The sequence below is a fragment of the Saimiri boliviensis genome, chromosome 2 (assembly GCF_048565385.1).
Source record: "Saimiri boliviensis isolate mSaiBol1 chromosome 2, mSaiBol1.pri, whole genome shotgun sequence".
Classification (NCBI taxonomy): Eukaryota; Metazoa; Chordata; class Mammalia; order Primates; family Cebidae; genus Saimiri; species Saimiri boliviensis.
The window spans coordinates 22,171,709-22,189,318 of NC_133450.1; the positions used below are offsets into that span (position 1 = coordinate 22,171,709).

Genomic DNA, 17,610 nt, shown 5'->3' on the forward strand with positions numbered 1-17,610 from the left:
TGGAGTTCAAATCATAGATGTCCCTGTTAATTTTCTGTCTCGTTGATCCGTCGAATATTAACAATGTGGTGTCAAAGTCTCCTGCTATTATTGTGCGGGAGTCCAAGTCTCTTTATAAGTCATTAAGAACTTGTCTTATGTATCTGGGTGTTCCTATATTGGGTGCATATATATTTATGATCATTGACTCCTGTTGTTGCATTGATCCTTTTACCATTATGTAATGTCCTTCTTTGTTTCTTTTAGTCTTTGTTACTATTAAAGTCTGTTTGGTCAGAGATGAAAGTTGCAACTCCTGTTTTCTTTTTTCTTTCTTTTTTTTTTTTTTATATGCTCTCCATTTGATTGGTAAGTCTTCCACCAACCCTTTGTTTTGAGTCTTTGTGTGTCCTTGCTTATGAGCTTATGAGATGGATCTGGATACAGCGAACTGTTGGGTTTTGACTTTTTATTCAATTTACCTGTCTGTGTCTTTGATTGGGGCATTTAAACCATTTAAATTTAGGATTAATATTGATATTTGTGAGTTTAATATTGTCGTTTAATGCTAGCTGGCTATTTTGCCCATTAGTTGATATAGATTCTTCATTATGGAGATACTCTTTACCTTTTGGTAGGTTTTTGGGATGGCTGATACTGGTTGTTCCTTTCTGTGTATAGCGCTTCTTTCAGAAGCTCTTGTAAAGCAGACCTGGTGGTGATGAAATCTCTGAGTGCTTGCTCATTTGTGAAAAATTTTATTTTTCCTTCACTTATGAAGCTTAATTTGGCTGGATATGAGATTCTGGGTTGAAAATTCTTTTTTTTTTGAGAATATCGAATACTGACCTCCACTCTCTTGTAGTTTGTAGGGTTTCAGCTGAGAGATCTGCTGTGAGTCTGATCGGCTTCTCTTTATAGGTAACCTGACCTTTCTTTCTAGCTGCCCTTAGAATTTTCTCCTTTATTTCAACCCTGGTGAATCTAACAATTATGTGTCTTTGGGTTGCTCTACTTGAGGAATATCTTTGTGGTGTACTCTGTATTACCTGAAGTTGAGTATTTTCCTGCCTTACTAGGTTAGGAAAGTTTTCCTGAATAATACCCTGAAGAATATTTTCCAACTTGGATTCATTCTTTTCATGACATTCAGGTACACCTATCAAACATAAATTAGGGCTTATCATATAGTCCCATATTTCTTGGAGACTTTGCTCATTCCTTTTTACTCTTTCTTCTCTAATCTTGTCTTCTGGTTTTATTTTATTAAGTTGGTCTTCGACCTCTGATATCCTTTCTTCTGCTTGATCAATTCAACTTTTAAAACCTGTGCATACTTTGCGGAGTTCTTGTATTGTATTCTTTAGTTCCGTTAATTCACTTACATTCCTCTCTAGATTGTCTATTCTCGTTAGGATTTCATCAAACCTTTTTTCAAGGTTCTTAGTTCCTTTACATTGGGCTAGAACATGTTCTTTTAACTCACAGAAGTTTCTTATTTTCCACCTTCTGAAGCCTAAATCTGTTAATGGAATGCACTCGTTCTCCATCAGGCCTTGTTCTCTTGTCGTTGAGGAACTGTGGTCCCCTGTAGAGGGAGAAGCATTCTGATTTTGGGTATTCTCAGCCTTTTTATGCTGGTTTCATCCCATCATTGTAAATTTATCCACCTGTCGTCTTTGTAATTACTGACTTTCTAATTAGGTCTCTGAGTGGACATCCAGCATGTTGATTCCCAGCGCTGGAATCTGAGCAACCCACTGCGCCGGCCAAAACAGCCGCGTTAAGATTCATGGTGCTTTTCTGCCCGGAAATCTCCGGTCTGGCTTCCTTCTTGAATCCCTTTTTCAATCAGCTGAATAGGTGACTCTGCCTTCCCAGAGCTCCAAACATCGACCAAAACGGGACCCAGTCCCGTTTACTCTGCACTGAGAACTGCCGTGCTGGGGCACCGGCAAAACCGCTGCGCTGGCCACAAAAGTCGTGCTGGCGACCCGTGGGGCTCCTCCACTGGGAATCTCCTGGTCCATGAGCAACAAAAATTCATCTGAAAGTGTGGCATCCTCTCGTTCTCTGCACTTTCACTAGGAGCTACAATCCTGAGCTACTAGTAATCAGCCATCTTGGATCTCTCTCTGGTGCTTTGTTCTTAGTCCTTGGGAGATTTTTTTTTTTTTTCTGTGACAATCGTTTGCTTGATTGAGCTTTTATCTTGATGTTTTCTAAAACTGATGAACACTATGACAGTTGTCTTGAGGTTGGTGGCTTTTTAGCATTAATTGTTTCTAAGCTATCTTTGACTACAGGAATATTTGATTCATATGCTACTTAGTACTCTGTTTGGAAGTGCCAGATTGCTTCAGACAGACAGCTTGATTAAATAGGTAATTTTCTTGTTTAAGCAACACCCGTGTAAATTGTAAAAGTTCTTAAAATGAGAAATTGGCAAAGCTAAATTATTTGTATTTATCTGTATAGATCAAGAAATTAGCCTTTAGTTTTTGGTTTTGATTTTACAATTAAAAGTGAAGAAAAGATGTGTTTATATTCCCCTAACCTTCAATTCTATATCTCTGTGTGTGTGTGTGTATGTGTGTGTGTGTGTATGTATGTATGTGTACCAGCATTCTAGCCATGTTGACCTTTTTATCTCTCAGATTCTTTACTTCAGTATTCAAGGATACTATAATATCTTATCTATTAAAAACAAAAACTTTATGTCCCTTTATGTCTCCAACTACAATTCCATTTCTCTATTCCCCTTTATAGCATCATTCTTTGAAAGGGTTCTCCATGATCACTGATTGGGCTTTCTCGCTTCCTGTTCTCTAATCCAGCTCCAGCAAGTCTGGAGCCTCCTCCAGACTACTAAATCTACCCTTTTCCACCAGTCACATATTAATTGCCAAATACTTGGTTAATTCCTGGTCCTCATCTTAACCCGTCACTAGTGTTGTTCATTTCCCTAAAGATACTTTCTTCAGTTGGCTGCTGGTTCCTTAGAATTTGTCTGATCATGAAGCATGAGCTTCCCACAGGACTCAGCCTTTGATCCTCTTCCCCGGCTCCACTGCTCTCTGGGGACCTTTAATTCCTTCCTAGTTGACGATGCCCAAGTTTTCGTTTAATGGCTGCCCCCTAGTCGATTTACCCAGTTTCCTATCAGTAGATAGATCTTTGCATTCATTTGGTTTTATGTTTTTAAAATTAGGGTGCTGTACAAGTATTCTCTTGCACATAATCTGTTTGTGTGTTTGTGGGAGCACTTTTTAAGTAAACATCCTAGAAGTAGAAAAGCTAGATCTGAAGATACGGACCTTTACGTTCTAGTAGATATTACTGAATGCCCCTCTTTGCTTTTTACTTTTTCTGACTTTCCTGACTGATCTTAATTGACTTTGCAAGAACAAATTTCTTACCAGTTTAAGTGTAAAAAAGTCTGTTCATTTTTACAATTAATTTTGTACTGTAAATATCTTGCTCTTGAGATCTAAATAGATTGGGATACTGTGTCATTATTGTAGAGCCAAAATATGATTCATTATCTAGAAAACATAGTATGAAAGTGCCCATTTACCCATCCTCTGGCCAACACTGAATATTTTCAGTTTTGTTTTACTTTTTACTTTTTCTTATTTTCCTGACTGATTTTAATTGACTTCGCAAGAACAAATTTCTACCAGTTTAAGTGTAAAGCAGTCTGCTCATTTTTACAATAAATTTTGTACTATAAATATCTTACCCTTGAGATCTAAATAGATTGGGATACAGTGTTATTATTGTAGAGCCAAAATATGATTCATTATCTAGAACAGGCATCCCCAGACTTTTTACATAGGGGGCCAGCTCACTGTCCCTCAGACCGTTGGAGGGCCGCCACATACTGTGCTCCTCTCACCACCAATGAAAGAGGTGTCCCTTCCTGAAGTGTAGCAGGGGTCCGGATAAACGGCCTCAGGGGGCCGCAATTTGGGGACGCCTGATCTAGAAAACGTGAATTTTTACATGAAGCTGAGGAACTGAGAACACATTTTCCCCCTTTCATGGTGTCAGATTTAATTACTGGTTATCACTAATTTAAATTGCATAACCTGTCAGCTTCATTATACCATAGCAGTGATTGGTTTGTTTTTAAAATTGATGCTGTTCTTTGGAGGTTTTTAAAAACATGGCTTTGAAATTATTGCAGAATTTCTCCATAGAAAGAAAATTAACTGAAATTAAAACTATTGTGAGGAATTTCTGTTTGAGATAATTGATTTAAAACTAGGGAGTAATCAATAACTTCTGGAAGATTTTTTAAAAATTTAAAAGGTAGTAACACTTTCCATATTGCGATTTCCCTTGGAGAAAGTAGCGGAGAGAAACAAATTTTCTTTGTAGTAACTCACTAATGAATTATTTTGACAGGTTGCAGTTTTGACTAAATAAATGAAGTGGGTACCTCCTGGGGATTCTTTCTGCATATGTCAGTGCTGAATCAGCAGTAAATTAAAACCTTTTGTTGTCACAATTTTTTTTACTCTCTCCAGTTTCTTTTCTGTTATATGGTTCATCACATGAAAGGGAATTATTTCATATATTTGAAACATTTCGAAAATAAAAGTTTTGTCAAACTAGAATTCCTATGATAAGCTATTTGTTTTTAGACAAAGATTTCTATTATCACAGAAGTATTCTTTTAAACCATCCTTGCTATTTAATTTCCAATTCAGGTTTACAAACTGCAGTTCTACAGACACTATCTCTTTTTTTTTTTTTTTTTTTTTAAGAGATGGAGTCTTGTCATATCACCTGGGCAGGAATGCAGTGGCGCAATCTGAGCTCACTGCAGTGTCCGCCTCCCAGGTTCAAGCGATTCTCTTACCTTACCTTGCCAAGTAGCTGAGACTACAGGTGTCCACCACCACACCCAGCAAATTTTTTGAATTTTTAGTAGAGACAGGGTTTCACCATGTTACCCATGCTGGTCTTGAACTTCTGGGTTCAAGTGATCCACCCACCTCTCAGCCTCCCAAAGTGCTGGGATTACAGGCATGAGCCACCACACCTAACTCAAAGACTGTCTTTCTAAAGCAGCAGCAGATTAGATTTAGATCTAGTATCAGTGTATAGGGATGTCCTTTTCAAATTCTGTAGTCAGAGTGACTCCTCTGAAGTTGTTGCTAAAGGATTCTTTGCCTATACATTGTATTAGAGATCCTTTCTTTAAAACATAGACAAAGCAAAGGTAAAGAAGTTATTTGCCTCTTTTTACCAGGCTGATGAATGACATTTACTTGGTGTAAACCATTTGAAATTCATTTTGTCTTTCATGACTTACTGAAAATATTTTTTGAATTAGTATCATAGGATATGTCTTTTTTTATACTGGAAAAAAAGAAGGGATGGTTTCTAGCCTTCAGAGCACGGGTGCCCATAATAATAATGGCACCTGTCATCTCTTGGACTCCTGTTACCTAAAGTGACAGGCACCATAATGAGTCCTTCATATGTATTCTCGCAGCCAGTCTTTGCAAATAACCCAATGCAATAAGGACTGTTATTCCTACTTGGCTATAAGGAAGTTATCTCTAAGTAATCTTAAGAGATTAAATAATTTGCTCAAAGTGCATAGCTAAGAAGTAGTAGGATTTGCATCAAATATTCTGACTCCAGAACCAATACCCCTCATCACTGAGCTCTGCTACCCAATTAAATTCTCCATGTAAAAGCAACCAGTGGAAATTGGCATAGGCTCATACTTATGGTGTATGATTTTTAGGCTTAGTCCTGGACCTCTGGTTTTCTCATATACCTCTCATGCAGCATTCTTATGCAGACCCTTGAATTCAAGTGTTATCTGTGTACTGGAAATTTTTTTTTTTAACTGAAGTTAAAACATGTCTAAGACATTTTCACTTGGTTTTTTTTTTTTTGTTTGTTTGTTTGTTTTTGCTGTTTTTTGTGGGGTTTTTTCTTTGTTTTTTGTGCGTTTGTTGTTTAATAGCCACCTTGAATGTAGCAGTACCTACCCGGTAATCTACTCCTCCTTTAGAGTTCTGTATCTTAGGGAGGGCAACCATCTGTTCACCCCTAAAATCTAATACCTTGTGTCTTCCTTCACTCAACTTTCCTCTCATCCACACATCGAGAAAGTAGTACCATATCTACCTCCTTAGCATTGCTTGAGTACATCCACATCTTCCATTCCATTCTGCCTCTCTGGGCTACATTGCCTCTCAGACCACTGTCACAACCTTTAAACTGGTCACCTTGCATCCAGCCTTACTTTTTACATACTTTCCTCTCTTTTAATAAAATGTGAGCATGTCACTCCTACATAAAACTTTTCATTGAGTTTCCATTGTTCTCAGGATAAAAGTTCAAACTCCTTATTAAGACTTGTAAGGTATTCTCCAGTCTGGCTTCCTCATCCTCTTTAGCCTCTTCTCTTGCCCACTTTGCCACTCATTTGACTCTTGCCACCTTAGCACCTGTCTGTTTGAGTACTTCTACCCACCCTACCCCAGAGCCTTTGATTCAGTGCTACTGCTGTACACTCTTGAGGTTCAGTTGAAACCTCAGTTCCTGAGAGGGAATGCTTTCCTTTCTATAGCATCCATTACACGTTTGCTTAATGTCTCTCTTCCTGGCTAGGCAGTAAGTTCTGCGCAGCAAAGACCTCTGATCCACCTCATTTCTAGCACCTAGCATAATTTTCAACACCTAACAGATATTCAGAAATAACGTACAGAATAAATTGCAGAGCAGTCTCTACCCTTAACAAGCTCAGTCCAGTGGGAACTAGAATATGGTAAAGAAGTAACTTCCATACATGTGATAAGTACTCTGATAAAATGCCACAGGATTGCAGAGGAGTATGTGAGTGGTTAACTTTGTCTTGGGCAGCATTTTCCCTGTATACCTCTGTATTACTGAAGAAACTGACTCACAGCATTCAGAAAAAAAAGGAGAGCTGTGCTGAACAGTGGAATTGATTCACTTGCATTTTGCTTTATTTTGGGCTTACTTCTTGGGCAGGAGTTTTACAGTAGACTTTTAATATTCTAAGGTTATATATCAGGAACTTCAGAAAGTCTAACCTAGATACGGATGCTAAGTAGTCAGCTAGCCATGCTCACTAAATTAACTAAACCAAGTCCTCCCTAATCAAAATCATTGCTAGCCCTTTTATGTTGCCAGTTATAAATCGGGCATTATTTCTCTTTGCCTTCAAATTCTAACAGCCAAGATTGATGGTATTGAATCCATGAGTACCAGAGGTGTTGTTCATGTTTAGATTTTTATTTCTTGTCATTCCAGCTTTGACCGCCATTGAAGGCACAGCACACGGGGAGCCCTGCCACTTCCCTTTTCTTTTCCTAGATAAGGAATATGATGAATGTACATCAGATGGGAGGGAAGATGGCAGACTGTGGTGTGCTACAACCTATGACTACAAAGCAGATGAAAAGTGGGGCTTTTGTGAAAGTAAGTATTGCTCAGGAGGAAGCAGGTCCTCATTGCTATATGTCTAGGGCAATGTTTTCAAGGCCTTTTTCTAGCCATCTTTTTCCACATTTGTCAAAAATGGCCAGCATTGCTGATGTGGTTATATAGCCTTAAAGAGTGGATTTAAGAGTGGGAAGCATGTGGTATATTTATTTTCAGGCTGTCAAGTCACACTCATGTTTTATTTAGAGATGGTTTTCCATTGGTATATACAGGTTGTTTGGTTAAACCCTTCAGGGCAGGTTGGTAAATTAATTAACTTAAAACTTTTTTTTTTTTTTTTTTGGCAGTAAAGGAAACTGGGCCATTATGGAGAAGGTTAATAGTAATTAGAAGAAAAATAACTTTTCAAAAATACTTAGAGTGAAATGTGGTATACCAAGGTAACATTTGACAAATATAGTCTATTTAACCATCTTTAGTATAAACGTCATTATAAAGATGCTGACTATTACAGACTTTTCAAAAGTTATTTTGCTACTGTAAGGACTCATCAAAAGATACATATTTCATTAGAGCCAGTATTTATAGAAACAGAAGCATCTTCCTGACCAGGAAGCATGATGCTGGCATCTGCTTGGCTTCTGGGGAGGCCTCCAGAAACTTACCATGTGAGATGCAGCTGTCTCATATGGTGGGAGCAGGAGTGAGAGAGACGGTGAGGAGCAAGGTGCCACACTTTTAAATGACAGATCTCATGGGAACTTACTATCACGGTAACAGGACCAAGGGAATAGTGCTAAACCATTCATGAGAAACCACCCCTGTAATCCAGTCACCTCTCACCTGGCCCTGCCTCCAACACTGGGGATTACAATTCAACATGAGATTTGGTGGGACATTGATCCAAACCGTATTGCATATAATCTGAAATTTTAGTTGAATTATATTTAAAAAGTTAACATTACTAACAGAAAACTACCTCGTAAGAGTGACTTGGTATTGGTATTTCTATAAGAAAATGATTTCCATGAATTATATATATATTTTTTGTTTTAAGTTTTATCTTGTGTCATGTAAAGGCCACATTTAAGTGTTTTTGGAATCATATTTGAGAATAGTGGAAGATCATTCATTATGTTTGTATGACTGCCCAAAAGAAAGAATAAATACTGATGGTTGATAATTGGCATAGAATTAAAATCCATTTAAATGCATCTGACGTTTTGTTTTTAGCTGAAGAAGAGGCTGCTAAGAGAAGGCAGATGCAGGAAGCAGAAATGATGTATCAGACTGGAATGAAAATCCTCAATGGAAGCAATAAGAAAAGCCAAAAAAGAGAGTAGGTAGCACTGCTAAGTCCACTTTTTCCCCAAGACAGGCCATTACTGGGACACATAACAACTACGTTTTTTAAAAAATGGATTGCTAGAGGCACAGAAGATTTTTTTCAAGTTCCATTACAAAAAAATATAACATGACTTACGGGCATTAGTAGCATTGCTTTCGCCACACTTTAGTTTATTAAAGTAAAATTGTTACACATACTGATTACAATAACAAACAGTGAGTCAAATGGCAATGATTGACTCAAGTTGTAGTAGTTTCTAAGAATCTAGAATCTATATACTAGTTTAGAATTCAAAATGATATAAAACAAAAAATTGTTGACAAGTATGTTGTTTCTTGTTTTTGCTCTGTAATTTTTGACTAGAATTTAGAGATTTTTGCTTGGAGAAAAACATAGCAAGTAACTATATTGTAACATTTTGTGTCCTTTTAATTTCTTTTTTTTTTTTTTTTGAGACGGAGTTTCACTCTTGTTACCCAGGCTGGAGTGCAATGGCGCAATCTTGGCTCACCGCAGCCTCCGCCTCCTGGGTTCAGGCAATTCTCCTGCCTCAGCCTCCTGAGTAGCTGGGATTACAGGCACACACCATCATGCCCAGCTAATTTTTTGTATTTTTAGTAGAGACGGGTTTTCATCATGTTGACTAGGATGGTCTCGATCTCTTGACCTCGTGATCCACCCGCCTCGGCCTCCCAAAGTGCTGGGATTACAGGCTTGAGCCACTGCGCCCGGCTCTGGTTAACCTTTTTTAATGAAAGTTTTTAGAATTAGTATTAGTATAATTAGACTATTTCAATATATGAGGATAACAGGGAGAACTGGTACCTTATGTGAAAAACAAAATAGCCTGCCAATCTGGGCAATATAGTGCAACCCCATCTCTACAGAAAACTTAAAAAATTAGCCAGGCATGATGGTGCACACGTCTGGTCCCAGCTACTTGGGAGGCTGAGGTGGGAGGATCACTTGAGCTTGGAAGGTAGAGAGGTTACAGTGAGCGGTGATCACACCACTGCACTCCAGCCTGGGCAACAGAGTAAGACCCTGTCTCAAAAAAATAAAAATAAAATCAGGATGTTATCTACATATTTAAGTAACATGACTGAATAGAAATAAGATTATCAGAGGGGTGGCTAGGTGCGATGGCTCACACCTGTGATCCTAGCACTTTGGGAGGCCAAGATGGGTGGATCAGCTGAGACTAGCCTGACCAACATGGTGAAACCCTGTCTCTACTAAAAATGCAAAATTTGGCATGGTGGTGTATGCTTGTAATCCCAGCTACTTGGGAGGCTGAGGCAGGAGAATTGCTTGAACCCAGGAGGTAGAGGTTGCAGTGAACCGAGATTGTGCCGCTGCACTCCAGCTGGGGCAACAAGAGCGAAACTCCGTCTCCAAAAAAAATAAAGATGATCAGAGGAGTTTTGTAACATAAGGAAATTATTTATACTGCATTTTAGTAGATCAGAAAACCTTCCTGGCAGTTTCAGAACATTACTAATTTGATGTTTAATTGTTTACATTTAAAGAGCATATCGATATCTTCAAAAGGCAGCAGGCATGAACCATACCAAAGCCCTGGAGAGAGTGTCATATGCTCTTTTATTTGGTGATTACTTGCCACAGAATATCCAGGCAGCAAGAGAGATGTTTGAGAAGCTGACTGAAGAAGGTTCTCCCAAGGGACAGACTGTAAGTACATTCACAGAGAAGAATCTCTCTGCATGTAGCACTTGTTTTTAAAAGCCGTTTACTCTCTCTGTCCTGACTTCTTTTAAAAAGTCAGACTGGAAGATAAAGTATCTTTAAATACCAGTTTTGTGCCTGACCATTTTACCAGTCTTCTTGGATAGTCTTTTTCCTTAGTCTGGGAACATTTATGATCAATGAACACATTTTTGCAATTGTGTCTTGCCACAATTACGTTTGTACTTTTCCAAATTTAATCTGTATAGAATGAAATATGAAGATAATTATTTTTTATCTGAAATTACTCACCATTGCATTTTTTTAAAGTTCAGATGTTGCAGCTCATGTTAATCTTGGTGTTTTTTTAAAAAACTCTTTTATTACAGAAGCAGTATATGTTCATTATAGGACACTAGAAATGCAAACTAACAAAACTAAGAAGTACACATCACATATGTACCACCCAGATATAAGTAATAATATACTAGTGGGTACATATCCTTCTATAATAGATCTTTCTCTTTGTGTATATATACATGATATTTTTATTAAAATGAGATACCACTCTCTATTATTCTAGAACTTTACCTTTTCATTCCAGCAAATTCTAAGTCATATAATACCCACAACTATGTTCATATGATGTTGAACCCCAAAATTTTCTTTATACCTGTTTTGTCCAAACCAGTAGTCAGTCCAGGACTATATCCTACATTTGGTTATCTGGTATAGCCCAATGCCGTTTTTGTCTATATAATCATACGGCCAGTTTTTCTGCAGAATATCCTACCTCCGTTTGTTTTTTCATGGTGGCTTTCAGTTTGTTTCTTCATCACCCGTATTTCCTGTCAATAGGAAGTCACAGCTAAAGGCTGATGAACTCAAGTAAAATACTTTTGACTAGGCTATATTACAAGGGATGTTCTGTATTCTACATTGTATCACATCAGTTGATAACATATCTGGTTGTTTCCCCATTAATAATCCTAAGATTGACAACTGGATTTAGGGGACCATTATATTTATTTAAAATTCCTTCAATAATTCAAGTTTATTCAAGCTGTGAGACTTGCTTAAAGATAAACAAAATATCTAATCACAAGGAAAGTCTGTTTTCAAACTGTTTAGACAGTAACAGGAGTCATAAGTTACTTTCTTAGAACTAAATACCTAACGATTCTGCAGCCCTTTCCTCAGTATTTTATTATAAACAGATTATATCTTAATTGTTCCCCTTTGTTTTCAAAGCTTTTTCCCTTCTTTGCACGAAACAGTTCATATTAAATTAACATATATGTTCTTTATTTTCAGAGGCCTTCTTCTCTGAAGAGCGTTTTTACTTTTTAAGGCATCAGTTCCATCTGATATTAGAACCTTACAAAGCCACAACACTTTATATGTTGCAAAGCACTCTCTCCATGAAAATTAATTCTAGTTGATGCAACAAAGCCTGAAATCACAGTGGCTTAACACTACAGAGAGAGATTTCTTGCTCATGCTACATTTGATGAAGCTCTCCTGTTTGCGCCACTCTTTTCTGAATAGTGACTCCTGGTTGTGGGCTGCTTCTGTTATGTAGCTACACTGACTGCTACACGGAGCTTCCAAGCCATGATGAAGTGAGAAAAGAGCCTCAGGATTCATTAGGAAGTTTTCAGGCTTACATCCCTGACAGCCATATCCCAGGCATGTGATTCTGCCAAGAGGCTGGGAAATGTACTGGAAGGAGCTCATGATTCCAGTGAGCACTTCAGTCTCTGCCACACCTGCCTTTGTCACAGTAGCTTGTACTTTCCTGCCATCAAGGATGATCCACAGAAAGCAAAGGGTTGAAAAGGTTGAACTTCAATGCGTTGTTTGTTCCATTTGTTTTTTTTTTTTTAATTTTTAGAAAACCATTTGTGCACTAACATTGTAGAGCAGCCTTTCTCCCCGACCCCTTGAACTTGACCCCTTACTGCCTCTTTTTATGTGTGGGATAGTTTATCTTGGTGATTCATCCTTGTCCATTTTCATAGTATATCCCTCTCTGTGTAGAGAAATATGGTGATGTACCAATAACAGGAGTTGTCTTCATAATAGCTGTTCATAAAGATGAAGTAAAAGTCATGTTTACATGTATTCAGCTTTGTCTTTCTAGTTAATATTAATTTGTCTTCAAGCTAAACTTTTTGTCTTGTTTAAAGTTACATTTAATTGCGGCGGGTGCAGTGGCTCATACCTGTAACCCCAGCAGTTTGGGAGGCTGAGGAGGGTGGATCACTTGAGATCAATAGTCCGAGACCAGCCTGGCCACATGGTAAAACCCCTTCTCTACCAAAAAATAACAAAAACTAGCCAGGCATGGTGGTGTGCGCCTCTGCTTAGTCCCAGCTACTTAGGAGGCTGAGGTGAGAGAATCCCTTGAACCCAGGAGGCAGAGGTTGCAGTGAGTTAAGATTGCACCATTGCACTCCAGCCTGGATGACAGTGAGACCCTGTCAAAAAAAAAAAAAAAAAAAAAAAATTTAAATTAATAAAATAAGATCGCATTTAATTATATAATGTGTAAACACCCTGAATGCTTTTCTAAGGCTCATTAATTCCACATTTGTACATACAAATTCAAATCTTTTAGAATTTGAAGACTCTTGCATTTTTTCATAGTATATAAAACTGTGTCTGTCTTAGATAAACCTCGACCAAAGGAAGATTTCTTACTTTTGTTATTTCAGGCTCTTGGCTTTCTCTATGCCTCTGGACTTGGTGTTAATTCAAGTCAGGCAAAGGTAATACTATTAAATTTTACTGCATATTACAATTTGAATTGAATAAATGTTTGCCTGTGTCCAGTTAAACATTTGTTGTTCTTTCACAGGCTCTTGTATATTATACGTTTGGAGCTCTTGGGGGCAATTTAATAGCCCACATGGTTTTGGTAAGTAGACTTTAGTGGAAAGCTAATAACATCAAGTATCAGGGAATTTGTGGTTTACAGTGGCCACAGCTTGTTCAGCTTTACTAATCAAGATTTGCTTGTATTAATTAAGACCAAATACTCAGTTGAACTTCCTTCAAATTCTTGTTAATGGATATAACAGATGGAATCTACATGTAAATGAATATTGGTAGAGTCCACAGTTTTTCTTTAAAATGATTAGTTTGGCTGATTGCCCCTAAAAAGAGAGATCTGATAAGTGGCTGTTTTTAAATTTTCTCTGAGTTGGAATTATTTGTCAGAATCATTTTTTAGATTAGATGATCATAAATTAAAAAAAAAACTTTTTAGTTTTCAAAATTTTGTAAATAGTGGCTACAGAATAAGAACAGGAAATGTTACACATTATTTCACAACAGTGCCCTAAGTATTGTTAAAAGTTCATGAAGTTATTTATGCAGAATGACTCCAGAGAACTCTACTTTGCGTTTTCTGCTCTTCATGATTAGTTGTGTTCCCATTTACTCTGGTCAGTTATTGCTAGTGACAATGTGCCTGCTTCTAGTAGTCTCATTTTCCCTATTTTGCCAATTTGTTACTTTTTCTTTGCTAATTTGGAAGATTAACTCATTTTTGTTACAAAATTGTGTCTAAGATTAAAACTGGTTCTAAGTGAAAGCCCTTATAATTTTTCTTTTATGAGTAAAATGCACACACTTCAAAAATAAAGTTTATGACATCTATTTTGATTGCTCTAGGAACTATATTATTTATTTCCTTGTTCTTAGCTATGGCCTGCTTGTTGAAGTTGCTGAATAAATTACCTCAAAACCTAAAACTTCGCATAGATAAGGTGTTAGTGTACTTGGGTCAAATGACAGCAAAATTCTGAGCAGCCTTAGCTTTATTTGTTCCACGAAGAATGCCACTGAAGTACGTGAAACTGCCATCTCCTCACATGAAGTTGTTTTACAGGGTTACAGATACTGGGCTGGCATCGGAGTCCTCCAGAGTTGTGAATCTGCATTGACTCACTATCGTCTTGTTGCCAATCATGGTATCTATGTTTCCCCCTTTTACCTTTCAGAGAAAAATAAGTGGAATTAACTTTAAACATACCTATTTTTATTGTTCTCTTTGAAGTATTATAAATGGCTCTTTTATGTGGACTCATGTTTAGTTAAGGTTCAGATGTACTTTTTTCTTTAATTTTGCTTTGAGTTCTATTTAAATATGTTGTGAAAAAGTTCAGTTTATTAATAGATTACTGATTTGTGATCTATATAGACTACTCTAAAAGCAGTTTCCTTTAACATTGTTTTGTAAACGTTCGGCAGCTAGAACTGTACTTCTTTGTCTGTGGAACTCTCTGGAACAATCCTTCTGATTTTCCTCCACGTTATTATTTTATCCCTCTATTTCAGTTGCCAGTGATATCTCGCTAACAGGAGGCTCGGTAGTACAGAGAATACGGTTGCCTGATGAAGTGGAAAATCCAGGAATGAACAGTGGAATGCTAGAAGAAGATTTGATTCAATATTACCAGTTCCTAGCTGAAAAAGGTGATGTACAAGCACAGGTATGTGTTTAAACATCTCACCGAATATCTTTACTGTGTTTGTATTTTAATCTGTTGGGGAAGGGAGCAAGCACTTATATCTGTAAGTTATGTATTTTGATACCATGAGATACTATTGTTTTGTACAGTCCATGTTAATTTACATTTATTTACAAATTTACCTTTTCATTACTTTATTATTTTATCTCTTTTTTTTTTTTTTTTGATACAGTCTTGCTCTGTTGCCTAGTGCCACTATCTCAGCTGACTACAGCCTCCGCCTCCTGGGTTCAAGCGATTCTCGTGCCTTAACCTCCCCAAGTCGCTGGGAATGCAGGCATGTGCCACCACGCCCAGCTAATTTTTGTGTTTTTAGTAGAGATGGAGTTTCACCATGTTGGCCGGGCTGGTCTTGAACTCCTGGCCTAAGTGATCCCACCCACCTCAGCCTCCCAAAGTACTGGGATTACAGGCGTAATTACAGTCACCATTCCCAGCCAGTTCTTTATTTATTATTGTATCTCCCAGCATCTAGTAATTTTGCTTCTTTCTGAAGAGCACCCATTTGTATTTCCTTTACAGCAGGTTCACTGGAGACAAATTCAGTTTTAATTTATGTGAAAATGCCTTTATTTCACCTCTGCTTTAGAAGGATACTTTACTTTATGTTTTTATTTTGTTTGTTCATTTGTTTTTTTGAGACAGAGTCTTGCTCTGTCACCTAGGATAGAGTACAGTGGCTTGATCTCGGCTCACCATAACCTCTGCCTTCTGGGTTCAAGCAATTCTCCTGCCTCAGCCTCCTGAGTATCTGGAATTACAGGCACCCACCACCACACCCAGATAATTTTTGTCTTTTTAGTAGCAGGGTTTCACCATGTTGGCCATGCTGGTCACGAACTCCTGACCTCAGATGATCCACCTCAGCCTCCCAAAGTGCTGGGATTACAGGCATGAGCCATTGTGCCCCACTTATTTTTTGGTTTTTTTTTGAGACAGTGTCTCACTGTGTCTCCCAGTTTGGAGTACAGCAGCGCAATCACACCTTACTGCAGCCTCGACCTCTCCAGGCTCAGGTGAACCTCCCACCTCAGCCTCTCAAGTAGTGGGGACTACAGGCATGTGCTACCATGCCTGGCTAATTTTTCTGTTTTTTTATAGAGACAGAATTTTGCGGTGTTGGCCAGATTGGTCTTGAACTCCTGGGCTCAAGTGATTTGCCTGCCTTGACCTCCCAAATTGCTGAGGTTACAGCATGAGCCACTGCACCTGGCTGCAAATAGTACTTTGCAATTAAAAGCATATGTTTTTACTTTACAAAATTTTAAGGGCAATTAATGTAGAATAATCTTTTCAGAAGTTAATACTAAATCTTTGGTTTTTTGAGTCACAATCAGAAACCATTTTATGACCAAATCATTTCTTGTTGGTCTGATTTTAAATATGTGCCAGATGCTGCCACTTACTTTTGCGTTGTTTGTGATCATTTTCAGGTTGGTCTGGGACAACTGCATCTGCACGGAGGGCGTGGAGTAGAACAGAATCATCAGGTAACTACCCTGTTCCTAGGGCTTTGCACTTCAGTTATAGCAGGAAATGATATTCCCAGTGTGTTTCTTGCTGAGTCATTGTCAGTATCAAACTTGTGTCATTTAAACACCCATCACAAATGAGCTTTCAAGATCTAACCAACCCCTAAGAAAGCTGAAGACTGAAAATGTGAATATACCTCAGAATGCTAGGAAAGATTTTACTGATTCTAAAACCTAGTTCTCAATACTACCTGAAAAATACACATAAAGTTTTGGTTTTCTATAAATATGTGATAAAAATATGTCATAAAACATCTGTTACAAAATATTTTATACAACTGAAAATTTTTATGCTGTTTGTGAGAAATCAGGAGTGTACAACTACAGCAGTCTGATCTTTATCCAGTCACCGTTTTGTCACTTTTTGTCATAAAGATCACCCATCTCTACGTGAGTGTTGTGTGGAGACAAAAAAAAGAAAAAAAAGGATCACTCATCTCTTTCCTTCTTTCATTAGTGTACCTGTCAGTATGTGAATCATCTGCCATCACATTTCCTAAGTGACATCTCCTCTCTGTAAACCATACATCTGACTATATATGGTTCTCTTTCATAAAACTGTTAAGTGGTCTATGATTCCAGTAGCTTAAAGACCAGAATTTTTACCATGCCCTTCAGGCCTTGTACCAGTCTCTGATTAGCTCACCAGCCCCCTGCTGTCTGAGTTACAGGCAACTCCTTTTCTTTTCTTTTCTTTTTTTTCGAGATGGAGTTTCGCTCATGTTACCCAGGCTAGAGTGCAATGGTGTGATCTCAGCTCACCGCAACTTGCGCCTCCTGGGTTCAGGCAATTCTCCTGCCTCAGCCTCTTGAGTAGCTGAGATTACAGGCATGTGCCACCATGCCCAGCTAATTTTTTTGTATTTTTAGTAGAGATGGGGTTTCACCATGTTGACCAGGATGGTTTCTATCTCTTGACCTCATGATCCACCCACCTAGGCAGCTTCTTTTCTAAGGGCTTTAACATACCAGAAACCTGTCTCAGGACTTTGGTAATGCAAGTCTCTCCCTCTAGAAAGAATATTTCCCCACCTACTTTCTTCATAGTGCTCGTTTCTGTTCATCCTCCAGAACTCATCTCCAACCTGGA

At 38.0% G+C, this 17,610-nt stretch overlaps 1 protein-coding gene across 4 annotated transcripts in view; it reads left to right on the forward strand.

The window, feature by feature from the left end:
• The window catches only part of SEL1L (SEL1L adaptor subunit of SYVN1 ubiquitin ligase), a 59,203-nt gene that overhangs the window by 21,332 nt on the left and 20,261 nt on the right, over window positions 1–17,610 (forward strand). For all 4 annotated transcript variants that reach the window (XM_003924619.4, XM_074392877.1, XM_074392878.1 and 1 more), the window contains exons 4-11: window positions 7,285–7,452; window positions 8,650–8,755; window positions 10,294–10,456; window positions 13,168–13,221; window positions 13,311–13,370; window positions 14,346–14,427; window positions 14,795–14,949; window positions 16,422–16,478. In XM_003924619.4, coding sequence (XP_003924668.1) covers window positions 7,285–7,452; window positions 8,650–8,755; window positions 10,294–10,456; window positions 13,168–13,221; window positions 13,311–13,370; window positions 14,346–14,427; window positions 14,795–14,949; window positions 16,422–16,478 — 845 coding nt within the window. The remainder of the gene's footprint in view (window positions 1–7,284; window positions 7,453–8,649; window positions 8,756–10,293; window positions 10,457–13,167; window positions 13,222–13,310; window positions 13,371–14,345; window positions 14,428–14,794; window positions 14,950–16,421; window positions 16,479–17,610) is intronic.